The 16,246-nt window shown below is 49.7% G+C and overlaps 1 protein-coding gene across 2 annotated transcripts in view; it reads right to left on the reverse strand.

Annotated features, from left to right (window-relative positions):
- AGPAT1 (1-acylglycerol-3-phosphate O-acyltransferase 1) overlaps positions 1 to 16,246 on the reverse strand; it is a 249,357-nt gene that overhangs the window by 69,651 nt on the left and 163,460 nt on the right. For both annotated transcript variants that reach the window (XM_086924516.1, XM_086924515.1), the window contains exon 3: positions 8,235 to 8,368. In XM_086924516.1, the coding sequence (XP_086780642.1) occupies positions 8,235 to 8,368 (134 nt within the window). The remainder of the gene's footprint in view (positions 1 to 8,234; positions 8,369 to 16,246) is intronic.

A 16,246-nucleotide genomic window follows, 5' to 3' on the forward strand; every position in this document is an offset into this window, starting at 1 on the left:
GAACCTGGCTATATGCAAATCAGTCTGTCCCTGGCCCAGTGCATCATGGGAACAGGGCAGACTAAACTACCAAGCCAATTCTTCACCAGAAAGGAGACAAGCTACCGGGGACCGGTTTCTGGCATTTCAGCCTTCTTCGGCCCGGCTTGCTTTGTAAATATTTTTGTCCACCCTAAGCGTGGAAGGGTATTCTCAGATGTGAGACCCTTGCTCATTGCACCATCAGGATTCAAGCAAACCGGGCCGAAGACGGCTGTAATGCCAGAAACCGGTCCCCGGGAGCTTGTTTCCTTCCCAGTGTAAGAATTGGCTTCTGTAGTTTGGTTTGTCCTGTTCCCATCGTGCACTGGGACAGGAACAGACTAATTTGCATACAGCCAGGTTCTGAAACTGGGATGGTGCAGTGAGCTAAAAAACGGTGTTGGATCTAGCCCTGATCTTTTGACTGGGTGAGAGCTTTCTGTTTAATTCAGAGACTCTGTCCCTCACCACCCCTTTTTGTAAATATGACATCCAGGTAGGCGGCACTGAACTCATCCAGCCCAGCCAACACCTGGTTGACCAATCTCTGAAAGGTGGCAGGGGCATTCTTCATTCATTCCAAATGGCATAACCCGGAACTGGATATGCCCATCTGGTGTAGAGAATGCTGACCTCTCCTTTGCCCCATCGGTCAAGGCGATCTGCCAGTACCCAGACGTTAAATCAAACGTGCTGAGGAACTTGGCAGCCCCTAGCCGATCAATGAGCTCATCAGCTCTGGGGATGGGGTGCGCGTCAGTCTTGGTGACTGAATTGAGTCCTCTGTAGTCCACACAGAACCGGAGTTCGGGTGTGGCTCCCGGCGCAGCAGCCTTCGGGACCAAGACCACGGGGCTGGACCAAGGACTGCTGGAAGACTCAACCACCCCCAGGGCAAGCATCTTGGAGACCTCCTCCTTGATGCAGGCCCGGACCCTGTCAGTCACTCTGTAAGCCTTATGCTTCACAGGTAAGCTGTCTCCTGTGTCCACATCATGGACGCACCAATCTGTGACACTAGGAACCAGGGAGAACAGATATGGAAACTGCCCCAGCAACTGGCAGCAGTCTTCCTGTTGTTCGGGGGTCAGGGTGGGTGAGAGGTTAACTCCATCCACCGACCAGTCTTTCTCACAGGCCACTAAGAGGTCAGGAAGAGGCTCCGACTCCTCCTCCATTCCATCATCAGTTGCCAACAACATGCCCACTTCGGACCTTCTTAAGTGGGGCTTGAGGCGGTTGACATGTAGGACCCTCAAAGGGTTCCTGGGCGTTTTCATGTCCACCAAGTATGTCACTGGGCTCTTGCGCTCCACAACCTCAAATGGACCTGTCCACTTATCCTGAAGGGCACAGGGTTCCACTGGGGCCAGGACATACACCTCTTGTCCAGGCTGAAGCTCGACCAGAGTGGCATTCTGGTCGTACCACAGCTTCATCTCCTCCTGGCTGGCTTCCAGATTTGCCTCGGCAAGTTGTCTGAAGCGCCTGGTTTGGTTTCTGAAGGCCAGCATGTAGCTATATACATTCTGGGGAGGTTTCCTGGGAGATTGCTTCCAGCCTTCCTTTACCAAACTCAGTGGTCCTCTCACGGGGTGACCGTACAGTAGTTCAAAGGGGCTGAACCCTAGGGACTTCTGTGGTACCTCGCGATACGCAAAGAGCAGGCATGGTAAGAGGACGTCCCACTTACGCCTCATTGGACCTTCCAGGCCCATGATCATGCCTTTCAGGGTTCGGTTGAACCTCTCAACCAACCCGTTTCCTTGGGGATGGTAAGGCGTGGTGAACTTGTAGGTTACACCACACTCTTGCCAAAGGGACTTCATATACTTGGATATGAAGTTGGTCCCCCTGTCGCTCACCACCTCTAGAGGGAATCCTACTCGTGAGAAAATTCCCATCAGTGCACGTCCCACCACGTGGGCCGTCACTGTCCTCAGAGGGATGGCTTCAGGGTACCGGGTGGCATGATCCACCAAGACCAGGATGAACCTGTTGCCCATGGCTGTCTTGGGGTCCAGAGGCCCAACAATGTCAATACCCACTCGCTGGAATGGCGTACCGACCACAGGGAAGGGTTGGAGGGGAGCCTTGTTCTTCCCTCCGCTCTTCCCACTTGCCTGGCAAGTCGGACAGGTCCTACAATGAGCGTCTGAGCTCTTGTGCATTTGGGGCCAGTAAAAGTGGGTGACAAGCCTGTCATAGGTCTTGTCCATCCCCAAATGTCCTGCTAAAGGCACATCGTGAGCCAGCCCCAGTAGGAAGGCTCTGAACTTCTGGGGTACCACCAGCACACGGGCTGACCCAGGTTCAGCAGCCTTAGGCTCTGAATACAGGAGGTCGTTCTCCCAGTACACATAATGTGTTTTGGCCTGACCACCATTGGCCTGGTCTGCAGCCTGCTGCCGCATACCCACTAGAGAAGGGCATTCTTTCTGCTCCCTGCAGAATTCCTCCCTGGAGGGTCCTCCTTCTTGCTGCCAATGGGTCAGCTCAGGCAGGTCCCCCAGTTCAGCAATCTGTTCCCCTGTAGGCTCCAGGGCATCCCCCTCAAGGTCTGCTTCCTCCTGGACCGTGGGAACTTCAGGGGCCGGTTTCCCGCGCCCCCTGCGCCTTCTCCCTAAAGCCGGTTCCTGGGCCTCTCCTTCAGGCCCCAGGACCTCTTGATCACCCCTACTGGCTGCCATCGACCGGGTGGTCACGCACGCCCAGTCAGGTAGACCCACCATCCTCAGGTGAGTCGTCTTCTCCACCTTTTCCCAAGGGGAGTGCTCCAAGTCATTCCCTAGCAAACAGTCAACAGGCATGGTTTTCCTCACACAGACCTGCAGAGTACCAGAGACCCCCCCCCCCCCCCCCACTCGAAGGGAACTTGAGCCATCGGACACTGACTCTCTGAATTATCAGCATTGATAACCCTACAGTAGGCATGGGGTACAACCTGCTCTTGAGACACCAGGTGCTGCCTCACTGCAGTCACACTGGCTCCTGTGTCTCTAAGAGCCTCAGCTTCCCTACCATTGATGATCACCACCTGCCCATATTTCTTAGTGTTAGAGGGCAGGTAGTTTGTCGGGACCATCTCACTGTCTCCTAGTGAGACCAGGGTCATCTGAACGGGATCTCCACCCCCCGGGACCATCACTTCTTCTCCTAAGTGAACACTAGTCACTTGACGGGGCAGAGCACCAGTGGGTGCGGGTTTTCCAAACAGGCGACACTTGGGGTCACTGGATATGTGCCCCGGCTCACCACATTTGAAACAATTGAAGGGCTCCTTTGGAACAGGTCTACCTGTCGGGGCCCCATTCTGCTTTGGGGGTGGGGGAGGCTGAGAACCTTTCTGCTGGTCCCCTTGGGGATTACTTTGGGGGCCTTTTTGGAACCCTTTCTGTTTTCCCTTGTCCCCCCCACTCTTCTGCTGGGGACCCTGCCCACCCTTGGCGGAGTCTCCCACTGGACCCTTGTGGACCCCTGTGCTGAGCCGGCGGTCCGCCTCCTCAGCAAGCTTCCTCGGGTTGGACAGCTTGCTATCTATCAGGTGCTGGCGTAGCTCAGGAAAACACTGATCAGACAAGTGCTCCCATGCAATTAAATCAAAGAGACCTTGAAAATCATTCACTTTGCTACCCTTCACCCAACCATCCAGTGCTCTGCAAAAATAAGTCACATACTCGACATACGTATTCCCAGGCCGCTTAGTACACCCCCTAAACTTCTGTCTATACATTTCAGGGGTAAGCCCGTACCTGTTCATTAAAGCTTCTTTCATGTGGGAATAGGATCTCTGGTTTTCAATGGGCAAATCTAGCAGGGTGTCCCGCCCTTCGCTAAGGAACCTTCCCCACAACCCTGCTCCCCAATCCTTGTCAGGGACCCGGTGGGAGGACATGGCTACCTCGTATGCCCTAAACCACTGTCCTATGTCATCCCCCTTAAAGAACTCTTTAACTACATCTTTGGGGATGTGCACTCTTGACTGTACCTGCACCGGCGCTGTGCTGCCACCAGAGGGAGGATTATCCAAGCTCCACTCTTTTAGACTCATCTCCCTCATTTTCAATTCGTAATCCATTTGGTGCTTTCGCTCTTCCAGAGCCATTCTTTTGGTCTCCAGTTCCAGTTGGATTTTTAATTCTGCCAGCTTTCTTTCGTGATTCCTGGTTTCCTTCCTGTCTGCCAGCTCCTCTGGCGACAGGCCTCTACCAAAGCTATGCATGCTGTCTGGTTTTTCGAGATCCACCAGATCCACAGGTGCATTCTGCTCCTCAGTTGCATTCTGATCCTCAGGTGCATCTTGCTCCTCAGGGGCCTTTCTGGACTCTATCCAGGCTTTCAGGGCTTTGTAGAGTTCTGGTTTGTTCCTACACCCGGCGTGTGGAACCTTGAGCTTTTTGCAAAAAAACTTCAGTTCATTTCTGGTGTAATTATCCAGCTTTGCTGCATCCCATTCCACCTCCAACATCTCAGAGGTCGTGGACTCCGCTCCATCCAGGCTCTTCGTGCCCGGCATGGTTTCTACACCAGGGATCTTCTCTTGGCAAAATTAAAAACAAGCCTGTGGCCAAGTTACTGTACCGTAATCACTGTGCAATGGTCAGAAGCTCAGGTATAAACACTGCAAATGTAAATTCGTAAATCCTCACCGCTGCGTCCAATGTAGGAAGGGGGAGTCTCTAGTTGGCGCAGTGTAGCACTAGCGACAAGCAGGGACTCTCTCTTCCTCGTCAGGGCTGAGGGTTACATTCCAGACAACCTCTGCTTACCCTCTAGGTAGTGTGGCTTAAGCAGTCTTAGGCTAATCTTTGGGGCACATAGGGTTAAACATTTGCAATATCACACCATCACAACCAACCCACCACACAAGGACACCAAACTGTATTCGTAAAAATATATATCTTTATATAAATTTCAAGCAGGCTTGAAAATACAGTCTTGATTCAATGCGAAAACGGTTCCAGTGTACTTTCAATTAAGTTGCCACAGTTCTTATCTTTAGCAATAATCAGTTAGTGATTCAGAACAGTTCTTGTTCAGCGTGAATCCCCCGCATGGGGATTCTGGGTTCCTTACGATACTTTTCTCGGTCCTGGCGGTCTACCAGGATTCCTCCAGCGGTCCGCTGATCTCTCTGGGCGGCGGGGCGCGGTTGACGAGGGAGAGAGAGCGGGGGCCCTGGGAGCGCTCCGCACGCAGCTCCGAGGGCTGGGCGAGGCAGCGGGAAGGAAACAGTACCTTGCGGGAGAGTTGGTGGGGCGCAGGTCAATGCGGCAGTCCGCGTCGCCTTCCGTCCGGTGCTTGGAGCGAGCAGCAGCTCGGCTCTGGCTCGTGGGTTGACGTTGCTTTGCGGACCGGGTTGCACGGGGCCAGCGCCTCCGGGTGTCCTGATCAGGAGGGCGCACTTAGCGGACAGCGCTCCACGGCGCAGGCCTCTATCAATCCAGGCGACGTTCAGGCACCCCACGCAACAGCTGTTTCTCGGACAGCGGCGGCGCGTTCAGGGGTGCAAGACACGAAGGGGGGCCAGCAGGCACCGGGCGCCACCTCTTCACGTTGCGAGCTGCAGCTCGGGTCAGTCACTGTGCTCGGATCAGCTGGGCTGATCTTTACGATGCTTCTGGGCCAAGCAGGCGGCAGTCACTTTGTTTAGAGGGAGGGCAGCTCCCAGAGCGTTGCTGAAGAGCGCGATGGTCACAGCGCGCTCCCCTTTTCCTGGAGAGGCTTGCAGAGGGGAGACAGCGTCTCGCAGTGGTTCCTCTGTCAGGGGGTAGCGCCCACTGGTCCTGGGGCGCTGGTCAGGGGGCAAGTTCACAAGCAAGCCCTTGGAGATCTCTCAGCAAAGTTTGGCACAAAGTTTTACAAAGCAAAAGTCCTCTTGTAGTCTTTTCTTTTCCTCTCCTTCTGCAGCAAGGCACCAGACACAGGCAAGAGACAGCACTCCTCCTTGTCCTTCCAGGTCCTTCTCGTCGGGCAGAGCTCCTTCTGTAGAACAAACAGGCTCTAATTTACAAGGAGCAAGGCTCCTTCTTTTATACTGCATTTCTTTTGTTCTTACAGGCCAGGGGGGTCTTTGCGTAGCCACTTTCAGTCCTTGAGTACCTTGTTGGGTGCAATCCGGCTTCTGCTTTCAGTGTGAGGGGCAGGCACATCAGACGCTCCACAGGAGGTGGAGCCAGCATTGTGTGGACGGGGGCAGCCAGAAGTACCTTGTTGATGGGGCTTCGCCCTTCCTGGGCCAGGTGCCGGCTGAGTCATCAGTCGCTCCCCAGGAGGGTGGAGCCAGCATTGTGGTGGCATGCACAGCTAGATTTCGAGTCAAGAGCCACTCCTACCTCCCACTAAGGTGTCATCTGCGCATTCACCACCTGTCATCCCCCAGCCCTGTCACTCACACATCCCAGACAGCCAGATACACATACCAGCAGAGGCGGGCTGAAATGGTTAGGCAAGCAAATGCTAACTTTCTAAAAGTAGCATTTGCAAACACAAGATATTAAAATAAACTTTACTAAAAGAAATATTTTATTATTCTGAGTTCAGGCATACTAAACATGACTCTCTACCATGCTCCCTGAGCCTGCTGGGATTATAGAGTGTAATAATTCCAGCAGCCCATTCTGGCCTAAAGGAAGCAGGTAGCCTTACAATGGTGAAATACGAATTTAGTTGTAATTCACTACTAGGACATGCCACACACATCAGGGCTTGTCCTACCTTACACTTACAATGCACCCTGCCCTCAGGCCTACCATAGGGGTGACTAATATGAAGTCAAGGGAAGGTTCAGGGGCTGGCAAGTGGGTGCACTTGCCCAGCCAGCATGACAGTACGAGACTGCACGCAGGTTCTGCAATGGCAGACCCTAGACACATCTTACGGCTGCTTCTGTGGGTGGCGCAACCAGCGCTGCAGGCCCACTAGCAGTATTGGCATTCACTAGCCCTGGCACTCCTGGTGCCCTTTACTAGGGACTAACAGTAAATCCAATGAACCAATCATGGACATCAATCACATGTACAATTTACAGTAGGGAGCACTTGCACTGCGGCATGGGTTGGCCGTGGCGCAGTGCCCTGAGTCGCGGAAAACCAGCAAAACATCGGAGGCACACCAGCAAAAAGTGGAAGGGAAACTCACGCCAAGGTGCCAGGTCTAACAAGGACACTTAATGAACAGGGGCGTGTGTGGGCTGTACCAAGCTGGAGGGTTCGTGGGGCCAACTACGGCACAAATGTACCTGGTGGGTCCATGAGTGCAGCCACAGAACCTACAGAGCAAGTTTCTAGGAATGGCTAGGCCACCTAATGAGCACCCATTGACCATCTAGGTATGTGGGTAGAAGCCAGTATGTTGTGAGCAGGTAGGTTGTAAGGGTGCAGCAAGGCACCAACCCAACAGGGAGTACTGTGGGTGCAGTTAGGGTACCTAGCAAGCAGGTTGGCCCATGGTTACACACAGGCTACACACTGTGTAGGTTGGTGCATGTTGGTAGATCTGCAGGTGGTAATGTCTCTGGACACTGCCGTGGGACCCACAAAGTAGGCCAGGCAGTAGTTGCTACAAGGCTACATACTAAAGTGGTCTGGTAAATGCAATCATCGAACTGTCTAATGAGCAAGTGAGAAAGGCACAGCCAGAGTGCCTCGCAGAAGTAAAGTCTCTTGACTGGAATGGGCCCCGGTGCAGCCTAGGTTCATACTGGTCAGTACAATAGCTGTACAGTAGCTAGACCTATGGGTTATTGAGCCTTCAGGTGCAGTCAGGTTAGCGCAGCGCAGCCTGGGTCCGTACTGGTGAGTACAGTAACGGATGGTAGAGCATCTAGACCTATGGGTGGTAGAGTCTCTGGGTGCAAGCGCATTTCGTACCAAGAGATTGATCTGTGGGTACAGCCTGGGTGCCTTGCAGAAGGTAGGTCTTTGGACTGGAATGGGTCTTGTTGCAGCCTGGGTTTGTACTGGTCAGTAAAGTAGATAGACCTATGTAGGGTAAAGCCTCCGGTGCAGGTGGGGTTCATGCAGAGCAGATCAGTATCTGTAGCTTGAGAGTTTGCTGAGCAGGTGAACTGTAGGAGCAGTTGGGATACTTTGCAGCTGCAGGGAATGAGTGGTAGTGGGTATGTGAGGTCTGGGGAGGGGTACACAGGGCATGTACGGCACACTGAGGCTGGTATTCAATATTCCTTCCAGCCAAGGGCAGCGAATACCTACCAAGCAGGTCCAGGGAGCTCTGATGGTTGGACACCACCACATACTGCTCCTTGATGTTGAAGTTCTCCCAGCCTCGAACCTCGATCTTGATGCCGTAGAGGTACTTAATGTGCAGGAGCATAAACCGCAGGATCCTAGAAGACACAGGAACAAATGGGAGCCATTACCAGACAGGCAGATGTCAAGGGAAATATACATACAGTTGGCAGACAAGCAGATGGACAGCGAGGGGCCCCAAGTCCGATTCCACCCTGCATCCCACTAAAACCTGCACTAGTTACATTCTGCTGCCAGTCTTAAGCAAAAGATGTCATCCTTTGTATCCTGGATACCTTTGGGTCTGCTGGGGTCTTTAGGCATACTTATATTAAAATAAACTTTCACAGTCTTAATTCATCTGAAAGTAAAATAATGCTGCCTTCTAAGCCAGTTTCTATATTCAAGGAGAAAGCATTGAGCATGATAAAACTTCCTTATGTTGGTGGTGTGGGGAGGGGGGGGGGGGGGTGGTAGGAGGGCATTAGCTGATCCAAAGTAAAACTGGAAGTCTATATGACCAGCATCAGAGAGTAACTGTTTTTATTTTATTTTTATTATTTTTAACTTATAAGGCGCGACAGCTACCCAAGAAGGGTTTCCCAGCGCCGAGACCAAGCATAAAGATGGCAGGGGATTACTGGTTAATCAGGATATTATTCGAATAACCAGGTCTTGACGTGCTTTCTGAACCTAGCATGGTTTTCCTCCTTTCGAATATAGAGAGGGAGTGCGTTCCAGAGGGATAGTCCTAGATGGGCAAAGGATCTGCCACCCATTCTAGCCAGTTTGAATCTAGGAACGCAGAAATTGGCGGTTGATTGCGAACGAAGGGTTCTGCGAACTGTTAAGAGATTTTTTGTTGATTCATGTGGATCTTACTGCATGGGAGACCCTGCGTGCTTGGAGAGCAAAACTAGATCCAAAACTACTCTAGGTGTCAATTGTTTCCGTTGGCAAGAAAAATAATCAACTTCATATTACAGGGATAACTATCAGAAAGAGGCTGAGAGAAGATGAATAATGAACTTCATATCACAGGGGCGCACTGTACTAGAAAAAAGGTTGAGAGAAAATGAATAAGTTTCATATTTTGGGGGCACACTTAATTAGAAAAGAAGTTGAGAGAGAAGACTAATAATTCATATTATTGGGGTCCTCATTGCCTGAACCTTCCAGTCCTGAATCAAGTTTTCTATGCTCTTCTCCTCTAGTGTCTCGCCCTCTTGGGTACGGAGTCTTCCTCACTCTACTCCTTAGTGTCCGGAACCCTTCAGCCGTCTTCTCTATACTCTAGTGTCTCGCCTTCTTGGCAGCCATCTGTAAACTATGCTGACGGTCCAGTTGCCAGGTTGCCCACCCCCCAGGCCTCCTGCCTTATGATTAATTACACAGACCCACCTTGTGCTTAATGGTGGGGTACTCAGGTCTTTAGAAGTTACGTGTGGGGCAATCCTACCATTCTGCATATGGACCATAAACCATTGGTGGCCACACCCAGGATTGCAAAATAGTAGTACTGGTTACAAGTACATTTTTAACAAATATAGTAGGTTCCTGGTAGGAAAATTGTTGTTGCGGATGTGTTGTCCAAATTGCCACTGGATACTTGAGAAGAAGTTACCAGTGATGACGTTGTGTTATGGATTACAGATGTGATGCAGGTGTTAACCAGCTGGGCAAATTCAAAACGAGAATGTAGAGATGCTTTTGAGCAAGATACGGTTTTGTCTTGGGTGAAAAACTGAATTAAGTGGGGTTGACCTACCAGTAAGGGTTTGGGAATGGAGTATGTTTCTTACATGCATGTGGCATCATAGCTAACAAGTAATGAAGGGTTTGTAAGTAGAGTTGAGCAGTTATTACCAGTCAGTTTGAGAAAGAGTACTTGAGATGGCCCATTAGGGGCATTTAGGTGTACATGGGATGAAAACTAGGATTAGAAAAGATTTTTGGTTGCCAGGGATTGAGAAGACTGTGGATAATTTTGTGTGTGATTTCAAGAGTTGTGTTGTGAGCGACGAGAGTCGTTCTACTAAGCCATCTTCTGCGGTTCCTATAGAGATGAGCATGTCTCTGTGGTCAAAATCGTGTTTGCACATAACTGGTCCTTTTCAAATTCCTGGAGCGAGTCTGAAATATGCTGTGGTTATTACGGATTACGTATCCAAGTAGCCTGAAGTTGCATTTGTAAATAACAACGATACCTGCACTATCATTGAAGTTTTGAAAAATGTTTTTAGTAGGGAAGGTTATCCCATGGAGTTAGTCACATATAAAGGACCCGATTGGTTTCAGAAGAAATGAAGGAATTTCTGAGCTACTATCGCATTCTTCACAGCCATCCTATTTTGCATGATCCCAGAAGCAATTGATTAGTGAAGCTGTTTAATCGCACAATCATGGATCAAATGCAATTAGCTATGGTAAATAAGCGGAAATATGCCATGAAAGAAATGTTTTATGGAGTACTCAGTCTACACCCAATGAGACAACTGGTGCCTCTCCTTTTGTCTTACTTAAAGGATGGATTCTAGGGTCAAAATTGAATAGAGAATGGATGGGGCATGTCAATGTTGACTCTTAGGTTAGGAAGGGTAATTAACGTGGAGTGAAAAATCATGGACATATACTGGGGCGCAAGAGAAAATGTGGTGAATGTGAAAGTTGGTTGTTGGGTGCGAATAAAGAAACCAGGTTGTGTGTCCCATGGGAAAATCAAGGTATTTTCCTCGCTATGTGTGGTGCATTTATGGCTGTATGCAGTATGTACAAGTGATTGTTGTGTATGTAACAAGGACAGACATTAATTCCTGATAACAAGTTTGATGTGGTATGCAAACGTTTGGGTGGCGCAGCGGATGAGCAATTCGGTGCCGTACCAATCTCTGGGTCAAAACGTTCTCCTGAGGCTGGGCATTTGGCTAGTCGATTTGATGATTTTGTTACCAATTGATTTATTATGCTTTGTAGGACACTAATAACTTTATTGGTGTCCCATTAGTGATTTTATTTGTTAATTTTATTTTGTTATCCTTTACTACCTGTTGGTTATTTTAATATATTATGTAATGGTATTTATGTTCACCTATTGTGAATGCTTATTTGACTTTTTTAGGTCGAGCCTAGTCAGCGGATGTGCTGCTCTGCGAGACATCTTGTATCTACTCTATTGGCTAAAGGCATGCCCATTACTTATGATTGGTACCTTCCTGTGCCTTTCAAATTTTGTTTATTTTGTGTGGTGAATTGGATGCTTTGTCCTGCCTTTTGGTGTGTCTGTCATGCCCATGAGACTGCCCCTTTTATGTGTGTTCTTTCTCCTGAGTGCATTTGTTGTTTTCCACAGACTATTTCCTTTATCTTTACTTTGCCTTGCCTCAGGATGAAGAAAACGCCCTGAAGCAGACGCTTAGCTGACAACACTTTCATTTTTAACGTGCCTCCCAATGCGACCACACAACTTAAGATACTGCACCCCCTCAAGTGACACCACACTAGGAGCGCCAACGGCCTACTTTTTCTTGGCTTTCTTGCAGGTCATGCAGCTTGCATTTCTGAGAGGAAGTGTGCATGCTGCTCTCAGCCAATGTCTTGGTCCACCGCTCTCTACCCAGACCACCGCTTTCTGTCCTGACCGGAAATATCATTGCCCAATTGTTATCTACTCAAAATGACTCTATAAGCCTGTCTTTGCCCAAATTATCCTGGATCCAGTTTTTGTAGTGTTTTATTTTGTGTCTTTGCAGGTTTGTTAATTTAAGTGTATATCGCACCTTCCTTGATCTTTTAAGGGTGTTCGCATTCACCAGTGGCACATGAGGTATCAGGAGATGTTTTACCACCCAGGATAATGTGATGGATGGCCAAATACTTACAAGGTCCCAAAGGAGAGACCTATTGGCTAATGATTGGCTTTCAGGCGCTATAAACTCTGGTCTCCCCCTCACTAACAAAAAACGTATGACCCATCACCCTCCCGCTCCTTGGTTTAACGAATCCTTAAAAGCAGAGAAATCTAAAATGTAAAGCCTTGGAACGGAGATGGAGGAAAGACTATACACCTGACTCCAAAGACGTCTATGAGAAATCTCTGCAACTCTGCCAGGGCCAGTTTTGTCTCCAAAACTATCTTGGATGCTGCAAATTGTTCTAGAACTCACATTGGACGGGTCAAAGAGCTTGCTGGCTCCGAGACCATTGCAAAACTGCCCCTCCTTAACAAAAAGCCAGTGCGAAGAACTTGCACAATTCTTCACGCACAAAATTGAAAAAATCTACCTGGAAATCGCTAACTCCCATACCAACAGGACCCTGCAGTCACATTCAAATATCACGTCTCTAACGACATACGGCCCTTCCCCAATGCATTAACCCCACACTGGTTTACACCTGGACTCTTGGCCCCTTCGCAACCTGGATTCCCTGAAAACTATTTTAGAAAAATTAAAGTCTGGTTCTCCGAAGGATCCTCTTCTAATCCCAATATTAAAACAGCTTGACAGCCTTCATCTGTACTTTATTCTAAATGTCCTTAACTCCTCCCTGCTCGAATCCACAGTCCCTGCACATTGGAAACACGCCATGGTGACCCCTCTCCTGAAAAAGCCTACTGCAGACCCGAGTGTTCTCTCTAACCATCGTCAAATTTCTCTTCTACCAGCTTTCTCCAAAATCAATGAGACACATTCACTCCAATCTCTCCCAATTCATTAATCAAATAAAATCCTCCACCCCTCTCAATCCGGCTTTAGAACCGAAACCACACTGCTGGGGGTCACGGAGAAGCTGCGCCATCATCTTAATAGAGGAGGCACAGTTGCGCTCATACTGCTCGACCTCAGCGCGGCGTTCAACACGATTTCCCATGCCATACTCATCAACACACTAGGTTCTCTGGGCATTTGTGGCCCAGCATTGAACTGGAGCTCCTCTTTTCTAGCCAACCGTACCTTTCAGATCTTCTCTGCCACGGCCAATTCTAACATTCACTCTTCACCTTAAGGTGTACCCCAGGGATCTATCCTTAGTCCTCTGCTTTTTAATTTATAAGTCAGGCCTCTAGCGCACATCGCCGAACAAACCGGCCTGATCCAATCCCCTTCGCCAATGACTCCTAGATCCGCTTTTCTCTTTTGAGCACGGACTCCGGCTCGACATCTCTCCTTCGGACGGGCCTAGGGAAAATTGCTACATGGATGAACTGCAACCTCCTTAAATTGAATGGTAAAAAGACAGAGGTCCGATTCTAGGTAAAAAAGAAAGACCTGTGGGGCCCGTTACACTGGCCTGCAGAGATGGGTGCCCTCCCGCTGCCCTCCAGCTACGTCCGTAACCTGGTAGTTACCATCGACGACTCCCTAACCATGCACTAGCAGGCAGTGAAGGTCTCAGCCGTCTGCTTTACCATCTTGAAATGGCTTAGGAAGATCATCTGGATGCTGCCAGATCAGTGGTCCATGCCCTTATAACATCTCGGCTGGACTATGGAAATGTCTTTTATCTGGGTTCTAACAAGGCAGTGACCAGACGACTGTAGTTGGTACAGAACTCTGCAGCGAGATTACTGTTATTATTATTATTATTCTGAGTTTTGTATAGCGCCTGGTTACCCGTAGGCATCCCAGCGCTCACCAGAAAATAACACTACCAAAGGAATGCAGAGATTAAGCAGAAAACAGAAAGGTTTTTAAAAGTTTGCGGAACCGAAGACTGGCTTCCGAGCGCAGTTGTAAGGGCAGTGAGTTCCACAAGGTGGCCACATTTATCGAAAACCTTCTGCCGCCCGTTCTGGCCTTCTTCACCCTCCCGACCTGAAGAAGATGTTGATGGTCAGAGCGAAGAGAGCGTGGGGCTTTGTAGGGCTGGACAATCTCCCCCAGAATAGGTGGACCTACCCCGTGCAGAACTTTGTGGGCAATACAGAGTGACTTGAATTTCACCCAGTCCCTAACAGGGAGCCAGTGCAGTGCCCTCCACGCCGGGCGAGCAGATTGACGCCTGGGGAGACCTGTCAGGAGCCTGGCGGCCGTGTTCTGCACTTGCTGCAGTTTGTTCAGGATTTCCAAAGCCAACCCCATCTCTGGCTACCTCCGTGACCTACATTGGCTCAGGGTTGAGAGCTGTATCAAATTCAAAACCCTGAGCTATATGTTCAAAATCAAAATGGGTACGGCGCCACAGTACTTCCAATCCCTTGTCCGTCCCTATGCTCCCACTCGCCATCTACAGTCTACAACTCATGGAAATTTCACTGTACCTAGAGTCAAACTCTACAGGATGGGAAGGAGATCTTTTTCCTACCTTGGCCCATCACTATGGAACTCTTCTCCCCCCTCCCCCCCGACATCCGCAACGAAACAATCTACACACGGTTCCACAGATCCCTCAAGACCTGGCTATTTAACCAGTAACTCTTTTTTCTGTATAAATATGCTATAGCCTGCACTTAAGTCTGTCCAGCACCGGGAAACCCTTTTTGGGTAGCTGCTGCGCTCTATAAGTTCAATAAATAAATAAAATAAATATAAATAAATATGCCAAAGCTTTGTGTTAACTATAAAGGGGTGAGATACGTTAGGTCAGCTTGTTTCATGAAATCAGAGTGTAAATTCCATGTAATGCGCGGAAGAAAATGGCAGTTCGGCAGGATGGTGGAGCGGGCACATGAGTTCCTGAGTAAAAGATCTCTCCTCACCCGACTTTGTGCCCCATTTCAGAATGTTCAGTTTCATCCACTAGCTGTGTACAACCTGCATGGGTCTGATGTGAAAGGAGAAGTACATAACGGAGCCTGGGGCAGGTACTCATTCTGCAGTACTTTAATGGGAAAGCACATTGTCGCCGCCCAGTGGGTATATCTTGCCTGGCTTTGAAAAGCCACTTCAAAGTGTGGAGAAGTGTGGCTCACTGGTTAGAAGCGGCAGACTCTGAAGCAGAGATCAGGCCCAGGACCAGGGTTCAATTCCCGACGCGGCAGGGTCTTGGGCTCAATGTCCGCGGACTGGATAATTCTCGCCTCAGCGCCTACTCTAATCATGGGTCCCACACTGCAACTCTGGGCAATAGCTTGCTTAATCTCCACAACGACCCCAACAACACTGGGATGCCTGGCTTCACCTTGGGGGTGCCCAGGAGAGGCATCTCACAGGGAGAGCCAGGAAGGGTTCCACAGCGTTCTACAGCGCCGGGACGCCCCGTTGCAGGGGCAGCTGTGCACTTTACAAGTGTACTACATTTACATTTACTTTCCATGGGTGGAAAGCTACGATTGGGATGGTGCCAGCCCAGGACAAGTCAAGTCAAGTCAAGAAGATTTATATAGCGCGCTACATACCCAGAGGGTCTCAAGGCGCTTGAGGAAGGGTGGGGAATTACTTGTCAAATATCCACGTTTTGAGTTGCTTTCTGAATGTAAGGTGGTTCTGAGTAAGGCGAAGGTGAGTGGGAAGTGAGTTCCAGGTTTTAGCTGCCAGGTAGGAGAAGGATCTACCTCCCATGGTGGTTTTGTTGATGCGAGGTACAGTGGCAAGGGCTTGGTTGGAGGATCGTAGCTGGCGGGAGGGGGTGTAGAAGGAAAGTCGTGTGTTGAGGCATTCGGGTCCGATTTCGTAGAGTGCTTTGTGTGCGTGGGTTAGGAGCCGGAAAGTAATCCTCTTATTGACGGGGAGCCAGTGTAGGTTTTTCAGGTGACCAGAGATGTGTTCTTTACTCGGGATGTCTAATATGAGCCTGGCTGAGGCGTTCTGAATGCGTTGGAGTTTTTTCTGGAGTTTTGCGGTGGTACCGGCGTAGAGGGTGTTTCCGTAGTCCAGTCGGCTCGTGACCAGAGCGTGGGTGACTGTTTTTCTAGTTTCGGTGGGGATGCAGCGAAATGTTTTTTTGAGCATGCGAAGGATGTTGAAGCAAGATGAAGAAACGGCGTTGGCTTGTCTGTTCATCGAGAGTGAGAAATCCAGGATGACGCCCAGGTTCCG

The sequence above is a fragment of the Lissotriton vulgaris genome, chromosome 5 (genome assembly GCF_964263255.1).
Source record: "Lissotriton vulgaris chromosome 5, aLisVul1.2, whole genome shotgun sequence".
NCBI lineage: Eukaryota > Metazoa > Chordata > Amphibia > Caudata > Salamandridae > Lissotriton > Lissotriton vulgaris.